Source organism: Poecilia formosa, unplaced genomic scaffold, assembly GCF_000485575.1.
Source record: "Poecilia formosa unplaced genomic scaffold, Poecilia_formosa-5.1.2 Scaffold807, whole genome shotgun sequence".
Classification (NCBI taxonomy): Eukaryota; Metazoa; Chordata; class Actinopteri; order Cyprinodontiformes; family Poeciliidae; genus Poecilia; species Poecilia formosa.
The window spans coordinates 14,266-39,007 of NW_006800746.1; the positions used below are offsets into that span (position 1 = coordinate 14,266).

General features: G+C 36.8%; 1 protein-coding gene across 2 annotated transcripts in view; it reads left to right on the forward strand.

Annotated features, from left to right (window-relative positions):
- stim1a (stromal interaction molecule 1a) overlaps positions 1 to 24,742 on the forward strand; it is a 39,892-nt gene that overhangs the window by 7,684 nt on the left and 7,466 nt on the right. For both annotated transcript variants that reach the window (XM_007543371.2, XM_007543372.2), the window contains exons 3-8: positions 3,874 to 4,004; positions 5,672 to 5,786; positions 7,320 to 7,431; positions 8,255 to 8,370; positions 16,483 to 16,660; positions 23,219 to 23,396. In XM_007543371.2, coding sequence (XP_007543433.1) covers positions 3,874 to 4,004; positions 5,672 to 5,786; positions 7,320 to 7,431; positions 8,255 to 8,370; positions 16,483 to 16,660; positions 23,219 to 23,396 — 830 coding nt within the window. The remainder of the gene's footprint in view (positions 1 to 3,873; positions 4,005 to 5,671; positions 5,787 to 7,319; positions 7,432 to 8,254; positions 8,371 to 16,482; positions 16,661 to 23,218; positions 23,397 to 24,742) is intronic.

Genomic DNA, 24,742 nt, shown 5'->3' on the forward strand with positions numbered 1-24,742 from the left:
CTGAATTCTAATATACAAGTGGAGCTGTTGTCAGTCAGTTTCTATAGCAACAGATTTGAGAGTCAAAGGAAAAATGTGAATGGCTTTGAGTTATTCTTCAACAGTTTTTCTGCATTGTTTTTCCCTTTGCTGCACTAAATTAATAATACCTACATGTCCAGGTTTCATTTTGTTAATGGAATTGTTTTGCCGCAGCAGCGTGGTTATGGATGCCGTGTAAAAGAACAGTTATTAGTTTCCTTATGTAAACAATAACATGCAACGTGTCCACAGGGTCAGGTTAGTTTGGATAACTGTTTTTTTCCTTCCGTAAATAAAATCACTATTTGGAAACAGCATTTTTGTATTTACTTAGGTTTTCTTTCACTAATGTTAAAAATTATTTGGTAACACTTTATTTGACGGGGTGTGCATAAGACTGACATGACACTGTCATAAACATGACATAACATCTGTAATGAATATGAAGAAGACTTTATGAATGTTTGACAGTTGTCATGAAGTGTCATTCGGTAAATAATGACACTTTTTTAATGCAAAGTTGCTCTAAAAGTTGCATTAAAAGTCCATTAAAAGTGCATACTTTGCATGATTTTATAAATAATGACAATTTAATGCAAAGTTGGCACTTTTAATGGACTTTTAATGCACTTTTAATGCAACTTTTAGAGCAACTTTGCATTAAAAGTTTCATAATTTACCGAATGACACTTCATGACAACTGTCATAAACATTCATAAAGACTTCTTTGTGTTTTTGACAGTGTCGTGTCAGTCTGCGCTCCCCATCAAATAAAGTGTTACCAATTATTTAATGTGAAGCATTTAAATAATCAAAAAATGTAAGAACAAAAGAAATCTCGAAATGCACTGTACTGTATAATGACATTATTATAATGTGAAAATCAGTGTTGTAGTACTTGAGAACGGTCTTGGTCTCGAGACCGGTCTCGAGACCATTTATTGATGGTCTAGGTCTCGTCTTAGACTCGACCGCATTTGGTCTCGGTCTTGTCTCGGTCTCGGACGCTGAGGACTCGGCATTTTATTTCAAGACCAGTCGAGACCGCAACTGTGAAAATATCACTAGACGTACAGCATACTGTCCACTTTATTTGTTAACATCTTTGTTTTCACTGGATACAAAACGCACCAATTAAAATCCAACCAATAACGTGACTTGCCAGTTACGTGTTTCTGTTTCTGCTCCCCCTCCCCACCTTTCACTTGCACGCGGCGCTCTGAGACATGTGCAGTTGTTTTCTCTGAGCGGCAGAAGATGCATGTCTAATCGTCAGTAATGGCATAAATCATAAGAAATCTGATGGCCACAGCCATCTCAGCAGCGCTTCGCTTTCACAGACAGTGGGGACAATGTCTAACGTTTTTCGTCACTTAGAAAAGTAGCTCAAAGAAAGGTAAGCTCTGTTGACGTGATGTTAGCAAAGCTAGCTGTACAGAGACACTTTATTTGTGATTTAAAACAGTTGTCACTCACTGCGCTGAATTATTGTGCGGAGATGTTGACTGACTTGTCGCATATATGGGACAACACTGTGTCCAAAAGTGCAATATATTGATGTGACATTCAGGAACAGTACGATTCATCTGCTCGTCTCTTTACTTATTAGATAGGACAGGAGTGTCACTGAGAGTCGTTCTATTATCTAATAGGACCATACGCTGTCAGAATAGCATACATGCAGTTAGTACCATCCCTGCGTATTAAGAAGTCCGACAATCAGAGGAGTTGTCAGTTCACCATACACAACAAGTTATGACAAAAATAAGTCATTAAATTGTTTTCCATGATAACTATATAGGTATGCGTTGTCTTGCTTTCAAATTGTATTTAAAGCAGGGTCTGGCTGCAGCTGCAGTCAACTACAGTTAATGAGTATTTAATATCTAGGTATTTTTATGGGAATACGGATCTTTCAGATCAATTTGAGAAGTAATTTTGATCATATTTCACATTTTATTGTATCATGTAGCGTGGGGCGCTGGTCTTGGCTCGGTCTCGACTTCCCTCGGTCTAGGTCTTGACTTGGTCTCGGACCCTAAAAGTCTTGGTCTTGTCTCGGTCTCGATACATTCTGGTCTTGGTCTTGTCTTGGTCTCGTATTAGGTGGTCTTGACCACAACACTCCCGAAAATGTTCTCCGTAATTGAACACTTTGTAATATCCATTGTCATAATAACGACTCTCGAGTCTGTGGAGAGAGCCAAAATGTATTTTTTTTCTTTTCTTTCCCTCTCAGATTGATGGTTCAAGATTTCTAATAACACAGGAAGAACAACAAGGACTCAGAGGGTAGAGGGGCTAATCATAAAAGTCAACTATTTGAGAATTATTCAGCAATAATTAAAACCCTCTGCCCACAGAAACTTTTCACTTGATGCCTTTAACCTCTATGTTTATGGATAAAGTTGATTATTAAAGTTCCAAACTTTCAAACAACAGCTATTTTAGATCTGACAATGATTCGTTTGCAGCTGTTTCTGGCCGATGCATTCAGACAATACTTGGGTTCTTTGCAACACAGAGACTTTGACTGAAATGCCTTGTATAAACAATACTTTCTCTGCAGCCGAGGAATTTAGTCCTTAGTTATTTTAGCAGGACAGAGCCTCTTTGGGGAAGCTTCTGGCATTTTTCCAAAGTTAAAAGAAAAATAAAACTGGTGGAATTATGTATTATTTTAAAACAAAGAGCTGGGATACACTACAAATGATGTTCAAAACATTTTTTTATATTCGGCTTGTCTGGATACTAAATCTATAATTTAGAATGTAATTTAAAATTCATTTATTTCAGTACTTCTAGTCAGTGCCAAAAGTAAGAAAAAGTGCATATGGATTCATCACGCATATTATTTGTTAATTTTGAGCTAATGGAAAGTTAATTGTTAGGAAAAACTGTGAAGAAAAAAAGGTGCGCATGTAAATGAGATAATCAAAACCGTTTGAGGATTTAGAAAGAAAACCTGTTTAAGAGCCTTAAATGGTTTTTCTTTACCACTGTGGATGATGGCTGTTTCTGCAGAGCCTCTGCATGTAACTGTGTATAGAACATGGAGTATTACTGTCAAATTGCTTGCGTTAAGCTACTTCTGAACCAGATGCTCTACACCAGGGGTCCCCAAACTACGGCCCGCCTCCACATTTGGTCCGGCCCCCTGAACAATACCAGAGAGCATTCAGATTTTTTTTTTTCATTTATTGTATTTTCTGGTTTATATGTGGATTTTTCTTCAACCACCAGGGGGCTCTTTAGCAGGAAGTGTGTCTTGTAAACTGTGGGTGTTTTGTTCTGCATGGCGCATTGCTGCCATCTGTTGGACTTTTAGGGAACTGCTTGACTTTTATGTTATTTAATCAGTACGGTTGTTTGCTAGCGGTAGAGCAGATGAACACACGTCTGTTATGAACCCCGCATTCCAGGTTGAATTCTTCGAAGCAATGCCTGTAAGTAGCAACTTATACTTCAAAACGAGCCTTTATGTTAACATATGAGAAATCAATATATCATAGTTACATTCCCTCAATGGAATATATACTAGTTAGTCCCAGTGACCGTTTCACTTATGGTTTTTGCCCATGTGCTTTCTGGGTAAAAATCGATCGAGAAACGCACCCACCCCCCACCCGTCAACAATTTCAGGCCCCCCACCAGAGAAGGGAAAAGTTATGTGGGCCTCACAGGAAAAAGTTTGGGGACCACTGCTCTACACACACCTTATCTGGGTGGCTGGATTGCTCCTCCAGGGTCAAAGGTTCTCTTTTCAAATGAAAGTATAGTCCTCCAGAGCCTGGAGGAAAAGTGCAACCCAATGTCCAATGAGTCCAATGTTGAATCTTCTTTTTCTTTCAGATTTTTGTCGTATTGATGAACCACTATGCAAAGATGACAATGCCGTTCTCACCTATGAGGCCATCCGTAGTATCCATAAGCAGATGGACGATGATGCAAACGGCAACGTAGATGTAGTAGAGACTGATGGCGTAAGTACTCGATACACTGCAAAATCTTACCACATATTTTCTTTTGTCTAGCTTCTAGTGCAAATATCTTAGCACACTTGGAATAAGTTAAATCTAACTTAGAAGTAACTTTTCATCAAGATTGTTTTCATTTGTAACAAGGGGGAAGACGTCTTATTTCACTTGCTATAAGTGAAATAAGCTCACTTAAAATAAGTGAGCTTAAGATCACTTATTGAGCTCAAGCTCACTTATTATAAGTGAAATAATCTGCAAATGGAACCAATACTTTTTTTCATCAATATTAAGGAAGCTGGATTTTAAGAACAGGTTGTAGATCTTGATCATATTGCTCAAAGTGAATTTATTTTCTGTTGCACAAAGATCTTACAATCACCACACAGTCATTAAATCTTCCTACATCATTTTATGAAGAAGGAACAGCATCAGGGCTTATTACTGTCTTTCACGTCTGTTGACTACACTGCAGTGGGAGTGCTATATGGGGCTCATTTTAAAAAGAGTGTCAGTGGTTCAGTGGGTGTACAGTCTAGTGAAGATTCATTAGTGAGGCTGTGGAGCCAGTCAGGTGGTAACTACCATTCTAGTGGGTTTTAAAGTGGTTGTGTTTATAAGTTGGTGAAATAAAATAATCAGTTTTAGATCCAATTTTCTTTACAGAAAAACAATTTTTGGAGTAAAATTGAAGTTACAGTAAAATGAACCTGAACATTAGATGACAGGATCAAAGTAAATCAAATAATGCTTTGAATTTTGTTTCTAAAGCAAAACGTATTAGCAGTAAATAAGTAACATACACTCTGTAGTCATCTTATTCAGTACATTTTGCTTGTATTGAGTTTCTAACCGCACCAGAACGTGTTGGAAACATTCCTGAAATATTTTGGTCCACATTGTCATGATGCCACCATGCAGTTGCTGCAGATTTGTTTCCAGTGCCGTCATGATGGCAGCTTCTTGCTTCTCGCATCCCCAAGAGGCTCTGTTACATTGGTATCTGGTGGCTGCAGATACACTGGAGTACAGTCATCTTCAACAGTTAGTTTGAGATGATTGAGCAGTGTGACATTATGCATTTTAGTGAAATGTGTATCAGAAAACTGGAACACATTTGTAAGAAAATCGATGGACAGGAGAATGTCCCATACCATTACTCTAAGATTTCAGCTGTATTACATTTAAATGCTGCTTCAGAAAAAATAACAACTGACTTACTTCTCTTCCACTACCTAAAACTCACAACAATTGTGTTCATGGAGATTGTAATGCTAAATAGGAAATTATGGTTGGTAGTGCAAACTGCATGGCTGTCCTGCACGCATGTCGGTAGAATATGCAGGGAAGAAGAAAAAGGGGAACTTCTCGGATCAGTGCAGGATGCCATGAGACTGCAAGAAGAATGCTGTTGTTGGGTGCAGAGGCTAGGCTCAAGCTTCTTATTGTATTCATGTATGATTGTTTTAGTCGTTGGAGAAAAGATCGGGTGACAATAATAGAGATGCAATAATAGAGGATTGTGGGGGTGCTTTGCTCACATTTTTATATCTGTGCGACCCTGACTAATGCTTTTATTCCACTCAGTCTTAAGAGTGCATTTACGTTGTACTGTTTTACACTGTAAAATATCTCTTTTTGTAATGGCTACAAGAATCCTTGTCATCCTGCAGTTCCTTCGAGAAGATCTTAACTACCACGACCCCAAAGCCAAGCATAACAGTTTCCATGGCGATGACCAGTTTATCAGTGTGGAAGACTTGTGGAACGCCTGGAAGGGTTCTGAAGGTACTGCTTTAAGGCTGTGCTTCAAATGTTTTTTTGTTTTTTTTTCTGTTTTTGTTTTTGTTGCTGCTGTTCTTTGGAATTGTACTAAACTAAGAACCAAAACCATTCTTTAAGTGTTATGTTCTTTTCCTGCTAGAATGCTCGCCATTCACTTAGAATAATCCTGAAGACCAGCTGTCCTTAGATGAAACTTGTGTTTCACGATTCAGGATGGGGTCAGTGTATGGAAGAGAGACTGGGAAAAAAAAATCAGTTTTATTTATTATTGTTCTATGTGACCATTAATACAGTTTTTTTATCAATACTTATGCTTCCATTGATCATAAAATTTCACAAATTGGAATTATGAAAATAAATTAACTTACCTGCCAAATTTCAGAACTTTAGTAAGGGGTAGAATATTTTAGCTTTATCAAAATTGGTGTGTTTTGCAAAACTGCCAAGGAAAGACTTTTTTCACATCACACTAATCACACCAGTTTGTATCCAGAGCTCCACAGCTTCGCACAGTTTATCAAAAATTGGGTTTGTCATTTGAAAGTTTGAATCAATAGTTCATCAATAAAATGCCTGACTACAATTTAACAAAAACGCCACTCCCAAGTATAAGGTACTTGTCACTACGTCTCACTAAGACACCTACATCTCCTCTGATGGTGCTATGGCTGGAATATGATTATATCTCATGCAATACTTTACATCCGTCACTGCCATGATTTTTAATGAACAAACTTATTGATGTGTAATTTTAATTGCATGTCTTATTTAATAGAAATACCACAATTGCAAAATTTCTTCAACATTGGCAGAATATCGACAAAATTTTGCATACATTTGTTGTAGAAACGCAGCTAAAGAAATTACATTTAAGAACGTTCCTTAACAACCTAACAGATTCACAATTAAGCTCACATACCCTTGTGAAGCATCTCACTCTCCTAATGAAGCAGCAGAGCAGTTGATTAGATTTATGTGGGCTAAGGAATGGTGGTCTTATCAGCTGCAGATAGTGGCAGAGTGGACATCATTGACTCTGTCAGCACAAAATCCACTTCCACTCTCTCCTCTTTAAAATTATCAGTTTGGCTTCTCTGTCTGGTACAGAGAGCTTCTGCTGTATTCATGTAGCTCAGAGCCCCATTTTCTCTGCTTGTAGTGCTCCCTTAGATAATGCTCTGGAGCTTTTGGGTTGAGTTTTTTTTTTTCCCCTTTAAATGTAATGCGTCAGCCTAGACAGCAGGTGTTTTTGATTCTGTGTAGAAGTTGCAAGGAAAATTTGCCGTTTTTTAATTGTTATATTCTCCTTATCCATAATCATCCATAATATGTTTTTTTTCATGTTATCATAGTACTGCATCATTTAAAAAATTACAAGAGTTCCCCAAGGCTTCCATCTCAGACATCAGTAAATATTTTCTTAGCTGAAGATTCTCTATGTCTTTTCAATTCTTGGTTGCAGGAATGTCTTTTGTCTTCACACTCTAATTTTGTAAAAGACAACAACTTCATCTGAGTCATTGTTTTTCTTTTCAGTGTATAATTGGACAGTAGATGAAGTGGTGGAATGGCTCATCACCTATGTAGAATTACCTCAGTATGTGGATGCATTTCGCAAGCTGGCTTTCAATGGAAGTGTTATGCCAAGGTAAGACTAGACGGGGCCAGCTGATTCGAGCTTAAGTTACAAAGATTAGATTTCAGACTCAACACAGATATGTGTCCCAAAGACTTGAACCTTGACTTATTCTCAGAAGTTCAACACTTTTATTTATTGATGGCTTACCTGGGTCATTGTGATTTCATTTATATCTGAAATTTGAACATCATAATTTTTTTTACAATCAACAACAAAGGTCTTGTAATGTGAATTAAGAAAACGGTTTCAGTTACTGAAATTTCTCAACCTTAGAGTGAAGAGAAGAAAAGCTTCCAAACCAAATTAAGTGCAACATATAATTGAGTGGACATGATAAAGAATTTTATTCTATTTTTTTTTGTCCCTGTAATGACTTTGGTTGATTCATTCAGAAATGAAGCATTACCAAGTTTTAGCCTATTACTACTGATTTTCTTTGAGGATAAATGCCTATTTATATTTCCAATTGGGTAAATATAACATTTCATCAGTTTTCAAAATATTAGAAAGGAGCCTTTAGACGTTTTAGTGTTCATGTAGTCTTAGAAACCAAATGTACAGGTTTGGAATCTTAATTTGGAGCAATACAGGGTTAGAGACACAGCAATTGTTATGAATTTGATCCAAAAATGTTCATTTCAAATGTTAGCAACTGAAGACTAGACTTGTAAAAAATGATTTGTAAACCACTGATTACTTAACAATCATTGCTTTAAAAAGGGATGAGCTTGGAAGTAGTGTAGAATCACTTGACACAGCTGAAAATGGATAACGCCTTTTGCTTCCTTCTTCCTATTTCCTGCACAGTGAAGATGTGTCTGCTCTCTCTCAGGCTGGCTGTGAAGAACACCACTCTGACAGTCTCCATTCTGAAGATTCTGGACCGCAGCCATGTGCAGAAACTTCAGCTGAAAGCTTTGGACACGGTGCTTTTTGGACCACCCCTCAGTATGTAGTTGTTTTCTCATTGTCAGTTGTTTTAATCTGTACTTTTATCTACCGTACTTTTCGGACTATAAGCCACTACATTTTCCCCACACTTTGAACCATGTGGCTTATAGCCCAATGCGGCTTTTCTGTGGATTTTTCTTCAACCGCCAGAAGGCTCTTTAGCAGGAAGTGAATCATTGGAAGTCAACATTGCAAATCAAAGAAGAAAGAGCTGATTTTCATTTAGAACAAGCACATGCTAGCAGCAGGCACGACGGAGAAATTTCTTCAAACTCATACGCCCTCATCATGGAAACCACACGAAGAAAAAGATAGCACTTTTAAGTTGAGGGCTATTGATCTGGCAGTACAGGAGGGAAATGGAGCCACTGCACGTCATGAACGAGTCCATGGTTTGGTGTTGAAGACAGAGGGCTGCGTCCTTGATGAATCCAGCAGATTTATTAAGTGTGAAAACCGAGAGCGGCAGAATCACAGGCGACTTATAATCCAGAGTGTGGATTCCGTTTCCAGTTTTTTTTTTTTTTTTGTCAAAAAATTTGTAGGTGCGGCTTATGGTGAGGTGAGCTCTATAGTCTGGAAAATACGATAGTCAAAGATTATTTTTCAAATACTTTATTTTCTTCAACCATGCATGCATAAGCCATCCTTATCTTTTATTCTCTTGCACCACCCATCTTTTGATATGCAAAACCCTTTGTACGAGTTTCAGGGTGTTATGAACCACACTGTGTATGTGCTCCAGATGACTGTCATTGACAAACACAATTCTCATTCCCTTTCTCTTCCTCTCTGGTGTCACTCTACTTCTCCATTCACAAACTAAAACCGTTCAGGATGCTATTCCTTTTGAACATGGCGTGCTTCGAGCTATTATAGCTTAAAGCTATTATACGTATTATAATATAATAAAGACGGCAAACAAATCCTTGGTAGATTTCCAGCGCAAGTTGGAAAATTATGTTTAACATCAGAAAAAAAATCTATTTTTATAATGTTAAATGATTAAGCTAAGAAAAAGAAAGTGAAGTATCATTTAGGACAGTATCTTTGGATTATATTATATGATTAGGGATTAGATGAGCTCCAACAGGAGCTCATCTAATCCCTAATGAACTTTAAGAAGATTTAATGAGCCTTCCAAGAAAGCAAGCACCAGCCCTGGACAAAGCTTGAACAGGAACTCTGTGTGTAATGGTCTGTTTCTGGCATGTGTTATTGTGGTTGTGTTCCCACCCCCCTCCTACCCTCTAACGCCTTAAGGAAGACATTAGCAAGGACTGTCTGTCTTTGACAGCTTGTCAAAGCAAGTAGCTTCCACAAATAGTCCAGCTGACAGACTAACTGTAGCGAGCAGCAGCATTATAAGACATATTTTACAAAAGGTTGTGGCTAAAGGGGTGGACTGTTATGTAACTGTTAGGTAATGATTAACCCAAACAAATCTGGGGCTGGTTGTTTTCACTCGTGTTGCCACTTAAGTATGATTTGTGCATTAATGGCCTTTTAGATAGAGTTTACATGTGTTGTTGATTGCATGTAATGGCAGATTACTTAGATTAGACAGAGCAGTATGAACATCTATCAAGGACATGTACCAGCTGAGAAACTGATCCAAGTTGGCCACAATGCTCCACCTCTGTACAGAGTATCATCATTTAGTACCTACTTTTTTCCTCTCTGATGTGAGCAGGTTTGAAATTCATGATAGGTACAGAAAGGGGGCAGGGAAGCATGGTTGTTGAAAGATGCCAGTTGATTAAAGTATCCAGCCCCCATTACAGTTCATAAACGGACAATTTCTGTGGTGACTTTACCATTGACATGAAGGAAGTCAAAGGGAGTGTTGCCTGACAAGCAGCAGGTCTTGATGCTCAATTGTAATTTTTTTTTTCTTTTTTGCTGAAATCCAATGTGTTTTTTTTTTTTCTTTTGCTTTTTTTGTGATCATTCAGAGTACTAATTAAATGCAATCAGACTTCTGTGTGAAAGGTCTACGACTATGTGTTTAGTTATGGTTCTGGGGATATAGAGCAGACCAAAACCAGAAGACCTGACTGGTCTAGAGGGTTGATAAAACAACAACAACGACAACAAAAGATCTTTAATGTATTTTGGTGCTAAGCTATTCAGAGATTTATAAACAGACACATTTTAAAGTTCTCTGAGCTCCATGGAGCCAGTGTAAATATTTTAGAACTTGGGTGATGTGCTCCATCTTCCTGAATTTAGTAAGAATGAAAGCAACATCGTCCTGGATCAGATGGAGCTGCCTTCTTGAGAATTTATTTAGGCAGACCTGTGAATACATTGCTGCAGTAATCGGTGTGATTAAAGATAAACATGCGGATGAGTTTTTCTCAATCTTGCTGGATCATCTGTCCTGGGAAAGTTCTTTAGGTGATAGACGGCTGATTTTATACTTATTTGTCTTTGAAGGTTCAGATCTGAGTCCATCACCACACCCAGTTTTCAGGCCTGTTCACTAGTTTCCAGCTATAACAACTGAAGCTGCATGCTGACTCTCCATGGAAGGGAAATACAAGTAGTGATCCTATCTGACTGCGATTGCAGTTAAATATTATCTCCTTCATTTGGCTCAGACAGAGGAAATAAACAGTGACAGCTGAACCTAATTACTGTGACTAAACATGCAGGAGATTCACTTGAAGAGGACAGTTATTGATTCAATATTGTCTGGTGACATCTGCAGATGCATTGTATTGGCAGTGGACTCATAAAAGGTCAAATCTGTGTTTTGCACCTTAAATTGCAAATTAATGCTGCAATGGTGTAGACAATATTTATATCATGAAGAACTGCTTGGACTGCAGTCAGTGTTGGCTAATGATTTAAGTAGTAGTATGTGTCCAGGCTTTTTGTTCCTGTTGTAATGATATTGTGGTGATGCTTAGGAGATGTTCGCTTAGAAATTAAAAAACACTGCAAAATTAGCGTTTTCTTAGGACATAACATTTGTGCTCATGACACATATTGATGCATCATAATCTATTTGTTCACTTCTTGCTGACGCTATCTGTGGTAGCCTTGTCCTAACTGTTGTCCTAATTCCTTGGGTTTGGGTTATGACTTTGCTTAATCTCAGATTGTAATTGATTCATAAACCTATACCTAAAAGTGTCCCCAATGCAGGCACTGTTTTCATTGGGTGAGAAAAAAAGCCATCTTATTCACATGGGCTTGGTTGAGCTTCCACATTCTCTAAAGATGATGATCTTCTTGTGTTGCCTGTACTTGGTAAGGTCAGTCATGTGCAATATCTTCCTGTTTTCTCTACCTATTTGTTCATAGAGAAATCAATCCACTTTTTGTTCAAAGACATAACAGGATTTAAGATGATATAGTAGCACAAGCCCCATTGTCATACGAAAGGGGAAAGTCTGTACCCAGTTTAAGGCTATTAGATGTGAGGAATTTTATATAATTTTAAATTTATAAGCTTCTACCCTGGCTGTTTCCTTCCTATACAGTTCTGCTTAATTCTCATTTCCCTTCACTGTTCCATCTGGGATTTAACCCATTGACTTGGATTGCTCTGGTAGAATTTCAACCAGGCCAATCAGCGAACAGAAGAAGTTGTGAATGATGAGGAAGATTTTTTGCACTGTTTTATAACTGTAGTCTGCCTGCATTTGGGCAAAGGCAGTGGAGGAAGTGAACATTCAGTCAGTGTTTGATGTTGTTCCAAATATTGAAACGACATCAAACGTTCGGCTCGGCACTTCTTCCTTCGCAATGGAGGATGGTTGTTGACAGTGCAGGCAAGTTTCATTAAGACTCATACCGTGGTCAGGCGTAACATTTGGCATCACACCCAAACGTTAGCGATTGGTTCAAGTTTCAAACTTCAACAGAGTCCACGCCTCCAGGAAGCAATCCTTTCTGAAGAGCAGAGACTCCAGACCCTTTTATGAAGTTTTTTACCAGGCTAATAAGCTCCTGCGCTCAGTTGCAGTGCACATTATTTGTTGTCTAATCTCTAGAATTACAAGCAGGTATAAAAACATTGAGTCTCAGTTTTAAAGGTCTTGTTGCTTCATGTGGGACTTTAATGGACATTGATAGATTAACCTCCTAAACACTTTTGAGGAAGGGTCTTCTTTTTTAAATCACACGCAATACGATGTATGCATTCATCCAAAACTATACGTTTCCTTGAGAGGTCAAACAAAAGTATGTTTCTCATGATCTCTTTTTATTCTGGCATTTACTTGTGGACTTTCCTAGTCTTTTGTGTTACTCCAGGAAGTAAAAATCATAATTTTGATGTACTTGCATGCCATTAATCAGATTTTACCGGGGGGGGCTTGCCTCAACTTGTAACATTCAATAGACATTGTTTTTGTGGATGGCTTTGTGACTGTTGCATGGGTGGGGATCTAACTAGCCACTTGTGTGTCTGGTAGAAGATTGATCTGAACTTAATTTGAAGCTTTTCACAAAAAGCAACATTAATTTTTAACCTGGCATTAGTTCTGATGGCTTTGGCTCTTTATATTAGCAGGATTATTACACTTTCAATGATTAAATTAATTGTAGCTTTGACCCATAGCTCATTAAATATACCAACATAAGTTTTCTGCTGAATGCAAGCGTTGATTCCTGGACTTAAGTAGCCTCTGTTATCTGCAGTTCACACTGCTGGATTTTTGTTTTTCTTTTTGATTTAGCCCCTGTCACCGCAACCTAAATATGTGACGCTGACCCCATTTGTGTCAATCCACAACACTTGTTGCACTTTGACTTTGACATGTTCTTTACACCACATCCTTGTGAAGCTTGCACATTGTTCCAAAGCCTTAACTTATGATGTAGATTTTGTTTGCACCTCAGCAGCTGTATCTCAATTAAAATATGACTAAAAAAGTTGATTTTGTTCAAAAGTGAGACTGTTTTATACAATATGTAAACACATAATGATTACCTAGTCTTTACAGTTTGATTACAACTAATAAAAAAAAATCAAAATGTGTTTATTTTTTCTGAAAATTTTGTTGTCACACTCAATAATTTTCATAAAGAAATGTGGGGCTACTGAAAAGTATGTTCATATCAGAGGTCGCGTTAACGGAATATTTTACGTATTTGACCGGTTATTTTTTTAAACGACGGGAAAATTTAAAGCCCATCGGTCATCTGACAGATTATAATTAACACCCTTAACTGGCACACATCCGGACACATTACAGACTTTACGCAGAGTTAATCGCAGAGGTAACTAAAATCAATTAATAAAAATCCTTTCTGAATATCATCTCATGGACACTGAACTAAATGGGTCTTTCTGACCAGGAGCTGACGGCGTGTTGAAGAGTTATGGACCGGACGCCTTGGAGTGCATCTGGTTCAGAAGCGCATTAGAAACCTTTGGTAGAAATGGCACGTTTAATTTCAGTCTCCATTACATACAGAACAGAGAAAACTAAAGAGAATGCAATCTTGTGTTAATTCATTTATAGTCTAAACAGAGGAGCGGGCAGTTTATCTTGAGGAAATAAATAAAAGTGCAGAAATTAATTAGACCGTAACATGCGCAGTCCAACCAATGCGGACGTGTCTCTGCTGCTGCGAAGAATTAAACTTAACTCATCCTGCGGTTTTAACAAATGGAGCTGAATACGTTACCCTCCCGTGCCCAGAAAGAGAGTGGAGCTCAGAAGCGCGGCAGATGTAACATCTGTACATTTCAGGGAAGTGAAACCACGCAAAAAATAAAAAATCCTCATAAAAGCGCACATCAGGACCGCACAGGGTTAAAAAAAAAAAGTTCAACTGATCGGTTTGGATGAGACGGATCCAACTGACCGATGAACTAGCGCAAATTTCTCTGCAGATGCGAACCAGGAGGAATTTTTTGAGGCTGTGAGTTCAGACCTCAGTAGGTGAAGTGATGTAGTTTAAGTGGAGTCGTTTATTTTATTATAAGTTATTGGGGCCATAGTCAGTGGTTTTTGTCACTTCGGAGAAAAAGTTAGATCCGTTCATCTGCTTTATGTCTGATGGGATCTGGATTCACGGTTCAACTAGCTGAATATTAACTAAACCGCATAAAATGCGGTTAAATAGCCAATGTTAATGTGATTATAATTTGACGGGTGAAAATAGTACATGACCGATTTTTTTTAAAATCCTGTTGGTCAAAATGACGGAGAACAAAAAAGTCTGGCGCGACCTCTGGTTCATATATGCAGTCCATACCTGATGAAGGTTTCTTTCAGGAATTACTACATAAAATGTGCAGGACCTCATAGTAACTATTCATGACTTTTCTTCCATTTAACTTTCTATTAATATAGCAATGACCTATTGTGACTTAACCTCTTGATAGTGTTATGTCAGCAGCCATGACAAAACATAACATGCATAAAACCAATTAAAAACGACCATTTTTAATGTAATTAGATTGTAATCAGAAACAAAAAAAATCCTCAAACTTTTTTGTATCCGATTATTAACTCCAATGCTAACCATTTCAATCAATATTTGTGCAATGATGTTTTTTTTATTTCTCACAAATAAAGGATCAATGACGTCAATTTACTCATTTGGACATAAAAAAAATGTGATTCATATTTTTTATGCCCACTGAAAAAACCTAAACACAAAATTACACTAATTATCCTTGAAAGTGATTTTTTGTAAAATTTTTTATATTGCATTTAGATTTTTTTTGTTTGAAGGGGTGATCTTTATAATTGAACTTGAGATACTATTCTGCTCTGGGTCAAATTGACCCGCTGATTAAAATCAAGACAAATGAGTCCCGAAGATGATCCTCCAGCTGGATTTCCAGTTTAAACCTGCATGTCCAAAACATAACTGGTTTTTGCATCACATGCTGCCCAGATTTTTATGCCATATTTAGCTGGTGTGGAAGGCATATATTGCCTAAATGAGCAGCGACCTCTGAATGCCACAAGTCTTTCATCTACTGTGACATTAGGGAAGTTGCAACCCACATGTTCCACACTGTTCTGTTAGCTGCTAGTTTGTCTTGTCAGTCGATTGTCAAATCGGATTAATCTGGAGAAAAGTCTCCAGAAACATTATGGCCCAAAATATTACCCTGTCTGTCTCTGCATCCCATAGACTGGCTGTTGATTCATTCTTTGACTTGTAAGCTCTGGTCAGAATGAGGACCCCCAAATATCTATGTAAATGCATTTGGTCCAGCTCCTTCCAGTTCTCTCCAAAAATGTCCCTTCCTTTTAGATTTGTCATTTCAAGAATGATTTTCTGTAATGCACTAGGCATGAGTAGCTCAAAGACTGACTTTATGTCTGTGATGCAAGTTACTGTCATCTTAGTAGGCCTTGGCACTGTCTTTATTATATTTTCGACAGACTGTTTTCCTAGGTGCTTACTTGGAGATGAAGAAACTGTATTTCACCATTTTTTGACATGAATGTCTTGGTTGGAGAAACATGACTACCATTTTCAGCAATTGGTTCATAATCAGAACGCGTGCGTGCGTGCGTGCGTGCAGTGAAATATGTCTTAGGTTCAAGGAAACAAAATAGAATTGGAAATTTTTTAATTGACCCAAACAGTATCTATGTAACAAGTAGATGCAAGGATGTAAATGTGTAAAATGAACCATTTTCATTTTATACATAGAGTGCACCTATTAAGACAAATAGAAAAAGTGTCATGCAGAAAAAATACTTCTATTAAAAAAAAAAAAAAATTAAAACTGGTCAATTTGACCCGCAACATAGCAGGAGGGTTAAGGGCAATATTGTTTACAGAGACTTCATAATCCATTTTATTTGCAATTTTGGTTTAGTTTTTATTTCTATTTTATTTATTGTTTTTGGTTGTTGTTTCATTTTGGAGTTTTAAAATATCTTCCAGTTTAAATGTTCTTTATAAAATTTAAGTTTATTGATCTTTGAAAGACCAAAATACTTAAATTTGAAAGAGCAAATGTGCAATATTATGCCATTTTCAATATATTACTTGAAAATTGTTCCAAAAAAATGTTATAACTCATCAGGATAATTACTGGGGCAATTTATTGTCCAGCAAAATTAGTTATAGTGATGGGCTTAGACTAAAATGAATCTTGTTTTGTTCCATTTCCCTCAGTGAATCGACACAACCACCTGAAAGATTTCATGCTGGTGGTGTCGATAGTGATCGGAATGGGCGGCTGCTGGTTTGCCTACATCCAGAATCGTTACTCAAAGGACCACATGAAGAAAATGATGAAGGACTTGGAGGGTCTCCAGCGGGCTGAGCAGAGTTTGCATGACCTACAGCAGAAGTAAGGGCTCTTCCCACCACCCTCACTGCACACTGTTCAATGATGCAAGGACTTTGCCCTCTATGGCTGGAGTTTTATATTGTGTTAGATTAGAGGGCAGTATTAATTATATATCTGTTGTCATGGTTGATTGTTAAGCACATAAGATATTAGGAAATAATGAAACATAACCTGCTCTTTAAATTGGGTAAATAAAATGAACTACTGCACCATGTGGATTATAAATCCATGGAAAAACTAGGTCAAAGTGCAGTCCACATTACTGAAAATAACTACCCACATACTGGTTCTATTGAGCTTTGAGGTGAAATGGTAACTCTTGAGGTTGTGATTAAAAATCAGTGATTCTTGAGAATAGGGACAAAACAGGTCCTATGGATAAAGCACCAAATTTGAATAAAATATACACAAAATATANATGTTGGGCTCTGACTCGTAGCATCTTTATAGCTAAATACCGACATGGTGAAGCTGAGCTGGGAAACAGACTGAAGAACAGCAGCTCCAGCTCTGATCCTGACTGATCTTTCCTCACTAAATCCTCTGGCTTCTAATGAACTTCTCCTCTAACAGTGGTTTTTCATCAGCTCTCTCTCATTAGAAAACAGTGTGTAAACATTAGCTGCTAAGCTAACAATCAGCGGTTATTTCGGGCCAATTTAGCTACATAGGACATATTTTTCGGTTGTTTAAAAGCGAATTTCTGGCTGCAAAGTCAAGTAATTCTGATCTTTCATCCTTACCTGGGGAAGGTAATCCTAATGAATCCAGTTTGTTTCGTAAAACGGTTGAAACAAGTCCACACAGCACAGGACTTAAGGAGCTCCGATCCTCTGCTGCCACATACAAGGTGGCGGACGCTTTTACGTACGGCTCAGCGCTCCATGAGGCGTCTACGTATTGTTAGCTCTGGTTAGCTTATGTTATTCTTTAGTTTTTTCTTCTGTTTTATTCCTAAATTGCTTGTCACAACCATGATTTGTCAACACCATAACTGACAATTTTCAAAACTTTAATGAAATTTTGTGAAATAAAAGCTTAATTTTGGTAAACTGTAAAGCTTTCATGGACTCGATGAGCTACAATATGGCCTCCTTCAGAGTAACATCATATAAATTGAGGTAGTTTGGCATTTCGTCAACTTTTTTGTGATTCTTTCAGTGAAATTGTCATCAAATCTCACTTAATTGTGCAATTAATTCATTTTAATATATTTTACATAAATTGCATTACTTCACATGTATCAAGTTTTTCATTTTATTCACTAGTTTGTGTCAACTCAGCTCTGTGTGAACTCCGTCATGCACTGTGAACTCCGTCAGATGAACTTTTTGTTGTTTTTTGTTTTAAATAATATTTATTTTGTTTCTTGAGAAGCATTTGTCTGTAAAATGAGTAAAAATATCACTAATGGGATATTTAAAAAATCATTTTATAATTATTTTTGTCAGATGGTGATGACAAAGTTCTGAGTCAGATCAATTAAAAATGTAATTTTTAAAAGAAATTTGCAACTGGGAGCCTGCACCTTAGCATCTTTACATTTTCTAAACATTATTTGTCATATTTGCATACATAAGATTGAGGAATAATAAAAAAAATTATGGGAAAATTAAAACCCATTTTGTCCCTATTTTCTAGAATCTCTGAAATAATAATTATAACCTGATGGTCAAACTCCTTCTGGTTTCTGGTAAGAAAAAGCAGGTAAAGAAAACATCTACTTTCTTCTTGGAGTAACATCTGAGGGACAAAATCTTTAAAGCTGCAGTATATAACCTCTATAAAATATAAAATTGTTACATATTTGTTAACTACCACCAGGCTGTGAGAGTATGAGACAGATAATGTGTTTTCCCTGCTGCCTTCTTAAGAAATGAACCGCTCCTGGTCAGAAACAGTCAATCAAAGCCAGGATGAGTGCTTCAGTGCTGTCAATCAGTCTTGTGAACATGCTGCTAAATGTGCTAATGACAGAAAAACAATTTGGGCACAGGCTGATTGACAGCACTAAGACCCGCCTCATGGCTCTGATTGGTTGTTAAGTTAGCACTGAGAGAAAGCAGAGGAGCTCGATTTATGTATTTCTTTTTTTTTTTATTTCACAGATTATCTGTTTCACACTATATTGCCACAACATATAAAAGTTACATACTGTACCTTTAAAGCAGGACCAGAGCTATTGTCTATCAAAAAATTAGAAATCTAAACAGATCTTTGCTTCTTCGTCACAAGGTCTCTTAAATACAAGGCTGAAGTTATTTATAGCACACTCAGATAATAGGATATTTTATAAACACAGTGTGAAAATCTATACAAGGACACTGGCCTTGTCCAAGTTTTTCTTTCGAGGTAAACATAGTTGCCTTGTTTCCAGCTCAAATTCAGCTTTTCTTGGGTCTCTTGCTCTAAACCTTTGTACATGTGATCTGAAGAAGGCATGAGGTTGGCACATGACTCTAATTCTTTTATGTTGTGTTTTAGTATAAATATATAGTATTATATATAGTATAGTATAGGATAAAGTTACTAATTTGAGTAAAATAGCACTTGGCTAATTAGCAAGAGCAACTTGAGGTTTCACTACCTACCCAAGATGTTATAAAACATATCCATCTTTTTGGATCTGGTAATGCTCTGGAGTAATTCTGAGAATGTGCTTCAAAGCTTGCGTTTGATCTTCCTATACCTTAAAAGGATATGTGGTAATTTCCTACACAGGTCAGGCTTTTTTTTGTTGTTTTCCTAGATTTTCCATCTCTAATTTTAGATGCCTAATATTTGACATGACTGTCGGTGCAGTAGTAGTCGAAGGTTTATGAAAAAGAATGAAGTCTTAGATTAATATTGTACTTTGTTCCTCTTAATACAAATGCTTTGAAACTTTAAAAGAAGAGACAAAAAGGTTTGGCCAAATATTCGGTCTGTCTGCTTTCAGAAAGAGGAGTGATGGAAAAAGATACTTTAGAGAAAGTAAGATGACGTTTGATCTGCGGTTTGCTGTAAAGCAAATAAAAGACAGCAAACACATGACAGAGGATGGTCCGGTCAGACGAGACATAAACCAAACATTTGGGCCTATAAAAGTAGTGCTACATTTTGCAGAACACACTGTACATGAAGCATGGTTGGGGCAGCATCATGTGGTCATCAGAATGTTTTTTTTTGTTGTTGTTTTTGTTTTAGCATTGAAATGAAAGGTTGTAATTGAGTACAATTAGGAATCTGTGTCAAGATTTGAGGATTGTTCAGATGCATTTTCATCTCATCTGAACTGGATTCATTATTCAGCACATAGATGTGCAAATCTGATAGAAACACACCTACAATACTTGCAGCTATAACTGCAGCAGAACATGCTGCTTTAAAATAAGAAATAAGACACTGAGGACACACAATCCACTTTTTTCCTAAATGATTGGCTTTTATTTATTTATGTTTAATTTATTTTATTTTATCCATTATAATTGCTTATTTTTTAGACTACTGCAGCCCTTTTAGATTATAAAATACAAAGGATATTAAAAATAAAATCTATTGTTATTGCTTCTTAGAGGAGCTGATGACAAATGCTTTTTTTTAAGAAATGCAGCACCCATCTACAATCTTCCATGCATACTTTGTATTGGTCTATTACACCAAATATTTGCAAACTTAAGGCACACGACTTGATATTTTGTTGAAACAACACGAATGTGCAACAATTTACACATTTATTGTGGCGTTTAACTGGTAGAATTATGTTTAAAAAAAATCATTAAAAGGCATTAGGTTTGATTAGCTGATTTCAGTAGAAACCTTCATGGTAATCACCAGGCATTGTTTTTTAAGCTTTTCAGTCAGGAAAATGAACACATTTTGGTAAATTAGCCTGCCATCAATCTGCCAACAGAGCCACATGCTTCTGCTAGGAGGGCAGGTCAGCTGGGTCACCCTGTGCTCCTCTAATAGACCGGCCATTAGGTTTGAGCACTGCTAATGCTGTTTTCTCCTTTTAGTTCAACACTTCTTCCTCAGGCAGATTGTAAATCATGCCGTCATGCTAACTAGCCAAATGATCAAGAACTAATATTTTAGCTACTGATCAAAACAAAAAGCAATTTATAAAATGCCTTCCACCCAGGTGGTGTACTCTTGGCTGATTTTCCTACTTTTTTTTTAAAAAAAGTCTTTTTTTAATCATTTTGCTTCACAGCAGCAAAAGTATTTGCATTTGGTTGTTATCAGTCAAGGTTTGACTGTGGCGAAGTTGTGACAGTATTTGAATCTTACGTGTGTGTGTGTGTGTGCGCGTGTGGACATGCGGATGTTGACAAACTTCTAATTGCTGAAAGCTTTAAATGTGTCTTCATTATGTTGCAGTTTTGGTCAAAACAATTCAAGTAACTCCATGTGTTTCAACCTTTACAGTTGGGCTGAAACAATTAATTGACTCAAAAAAAAAAGAGGCAAACTAGTGAAACAAACAAACACACTCAGAGGGGTATTTAAGCCAAAACAGTACAGATAATACAAATACATTTTGCATTTAAGATAAAAACAACTCTGTCTGTAAATATGTTTTAGCCAAAACTCCTCAAACTTGGCACAGTTTCCTCAAATTTGCTGTAATACAGGCGGCAACAGGAGCTATTTCCTGCCGCAGCCTTCTCCATCTACAATAACTCTTTGAAGAAGTTTGAATTATAATGAGTTACAACAACATTTAATTTCCTTTTGAGATCAACAAAGTACTTTTAAATTTGAATTGTTGTAGCTTCACCCGCTTCAGATTCACTAAAGGAAAGCTTATGTTTTTGCATTTTGGCAATGCAGTTTTTATTTTCTGTATTTAAAAAATTAATTAGGCCATTTATTTGCATCTTTCAACTTGTTTCTTGTATTGTACTAAAAAGGTTTAAGTGATTAAATATTTATATTTAGCTGTAGAATTTGGCATTTGTTCTATCAGATTAATCGTGAGAATAACTGATTAATCCATTACTAAAATAATCACTGGTCGCAGCCCTACTTTACAGCAGAGTATTTTGGCCATGAGCAAATAATATTTCACTCTTCATAACTTGTAGACTTCTGAGAAGCATCTCTTGCTGAGTGTTTTTCTGTCCGAGAAGAATGGAGGTATGTCCTCTGTGTGTAGTTGATCCCGGCTGCCAGCTGCTCTCTTTCCATACTTTGCAGCAGATCCTCTGGCGGTATCAAGTAGCCAGGCTCAGACATGACTTCCATGTGAGGAAACTGGCGGCATCGACGAGCAGGATTTCCTGTGTGTCTTAAAGCTCCTCCTCTCTGGTGGGAGATGGCAATAAGCGTAGCCGCCATAGTGCTAATTCACCCACATTTGTATATGAATCAGAATTTGGTTGTACTGTTGCAGACTTGCATCCTGAATGGAGACGAGGACTGCGTTAGCTGTGAGGGATGTTCATAAGCCAGTTGGCAGACACACTTATGTAAGATGTAAATATTTTCATATATGCTACCATTTCCTGGTAAGATGAAAAAAACAAAATCCAGCTTTGCCTCGTTAGCTCCGCTCTAACTAGTTACAGTTAGGACTGAGATACAGTAGCAGGAGATTTTCTCTGTATGTTACAGGTTGTTTGAATAATTGCTGAAGTGTGGATAAGGTCAGGATTGAGTTAATTAGCTGGTCTGCCAACCAGCCACATTTTCCATAGCTGTTGGTCTGGATCAGCTTTCATTTGTCTGCACTTCTCTGCTGACTCTGTTGTTCTGTTTTAATGTGACTGGGCAAGACTGCTGCTCCCTAGTGACCAAAAGAGGAAATTACACCACTATTACAAAGAAGATTCAAATAATTTTTTAAGACATTACCTTCCGTAATTATTACATCTATCAAATCTTTAATTTTGCAGACAATTGTGATCAGTATTTTGTCAAATTTTTAAAATGGCATAAGTCACTTTTTTGCCAAAAGCAGTTTTTATCTATTTTTAGTTTTTTACCTAGATCATCTTCTGATAATAAAAAGGAGATGCTTTTTACTTTTTTTTTTTTTTTTTTTACAAAATCACTTTTGGCATAAAAATGGTGATAATTTGCAACTTAAATATTTTTGAAAGCAAAACTTTATGCACAAGTTTTGTTTGTGTGTTTTTTTAAGTACTTTTTTAAGTCTATTATATTCTTTTAGAGAATATAATAGACATAAAACCTAACTCATGAATCAAAGAGCATAGGCGTATTTGGAATCACACTGTGCTATTCTGAGGCTACTTACTGACAGCTGCTGCCATTTCTGGCTCTCCTCTTTCTGATGTCACTTTATTGTGAGCAGCTTAGCAGCTGAGCGCGCTGCTCTGCTTTTCCACGTCAGCCATTGTTTCCAGTGATGCAGGGCTGATTCACTGCTCACATTCCACACCAAGGTGGCACTCACATGCCTCAACCTGGATGTATACAATTACACCAGCACTCAAGGTTTTTATTGTTTTTTTTGTTTGTTTTTTTTAAACTTCCATCATTGACTTGGTTTTTAAGAAGAGTTAAATGGAAATTAACTTTTTTCCTGTTTGCCCCTGATCCTGCGTTAAGGCTACAGATTGCCCAGGAGGAGCATCGGACAGTTGAAGTGGAGAAGGTGAACCTGGAGCAGAAGCTGAGAGACGAGATAAACGCTGCAAAGCAAGAAGCTCAGCGACTGAGAGAGCTGCGAGAAGGCTCCGAGAACGAGCTGAGTCGGCAGAAGTATGCAGAAGAAGAGCTGGAACAGGTACCGTCACTCTCATCCATGAGGCTCAGGTTAGGTTTAGTTTTACCATATTTTACAGGTCTAACGCAAGGGACTAATAAAACAAGTGTTTTTTACTTACTTGTATTCAGGACAGGTGTTAGTTTCCGGATCCTGTAGTGTAAACATGATTTATATTCGCTTTTCATTCTTCAGCTTAATTTTTTAAATGCATAGCAATGATTAAGTAATTTCACATTTCTACTCCACAACAGTAAAGGTGATACATACAGAGACTCATATTTTATCATAGTGACCTTTCTGCATTGATGCCAGATGCAACTCTGATTTAATAAAATCATTCAGGTAATTAGGAAATCATCTCCAGATGTCCTTTTTGTACAACAAAGTTCCCTGGCACAAGCTGGCAACCAGCTTCTACATGCTATGTTGTGGCAGGACATGTGGAAAATAGTAATAATACAACTGTACATCTTTTTGTGGCATTAAAGGAAATTTAAATTAGGTCATGGTCCTAATTTATCAAAAAAAAAAAAAAAAAAAAAAAGGTAGTAAGTGATCATTTTTATGGCCATTTCTGGATGTATCAGTCATGTTCAGGAAGTTAGGGTTTTCTGAACTAAACAGATTATTTTTTTTTTTTTTGTAATTCAGTGATGATTCACCATTTTATCATTTTTGTCTTCCAAGACTTGTTGTTGTGAAAAAAAAAAAACAGTTCAAGAAGAGGCAAAACCTAAATATTATAGGAAAATATTCAAAATTACAATCCTTCATCAGTTGATCATACATCTATGAGATATAACCATTAAAAATAAAAATAATAACATATTTAGAAATGAGTGGGAAATTGAATCAAATCTGTAACAATAACTAATAACAATTACAACTCTTTAAGTATAATTTTAAATAATTTACAGAAGGCCAGGCTTTCACTGAGTCGTTCCAATGTTTGAAAAAAACTACTGGTCTGATGAATGAAACTGCAAATTTGATTGAAAATAATGAATGAAATGCATTGGTATTTTGTTTTGGAAATGAAGCCGCAAATTAGAAAAATGGTAATGTTCTAAATGGTAAGAATCTGTAGTCCTTTAAACAGAGGAGCAGAAGGACAATTAGAATCTGAAGTAAAAGAGGTAAACCCAGCAGTTCTGGACTGTTATACATTTTAGCATCAATACAGTTCAAAGTGCTTTATACTATAAAAACATAATACAGTTACCAATTATGAAACAAGCAACAAATATTATCATCAAGTAAATATATATGTCAAATATAATAATTAGTGCTCCAGTTATAACATCACCTACACAAATTGATATAATTGGTATTGATAGATTTGTTTTGGCTGTTTTGTAGTTTTC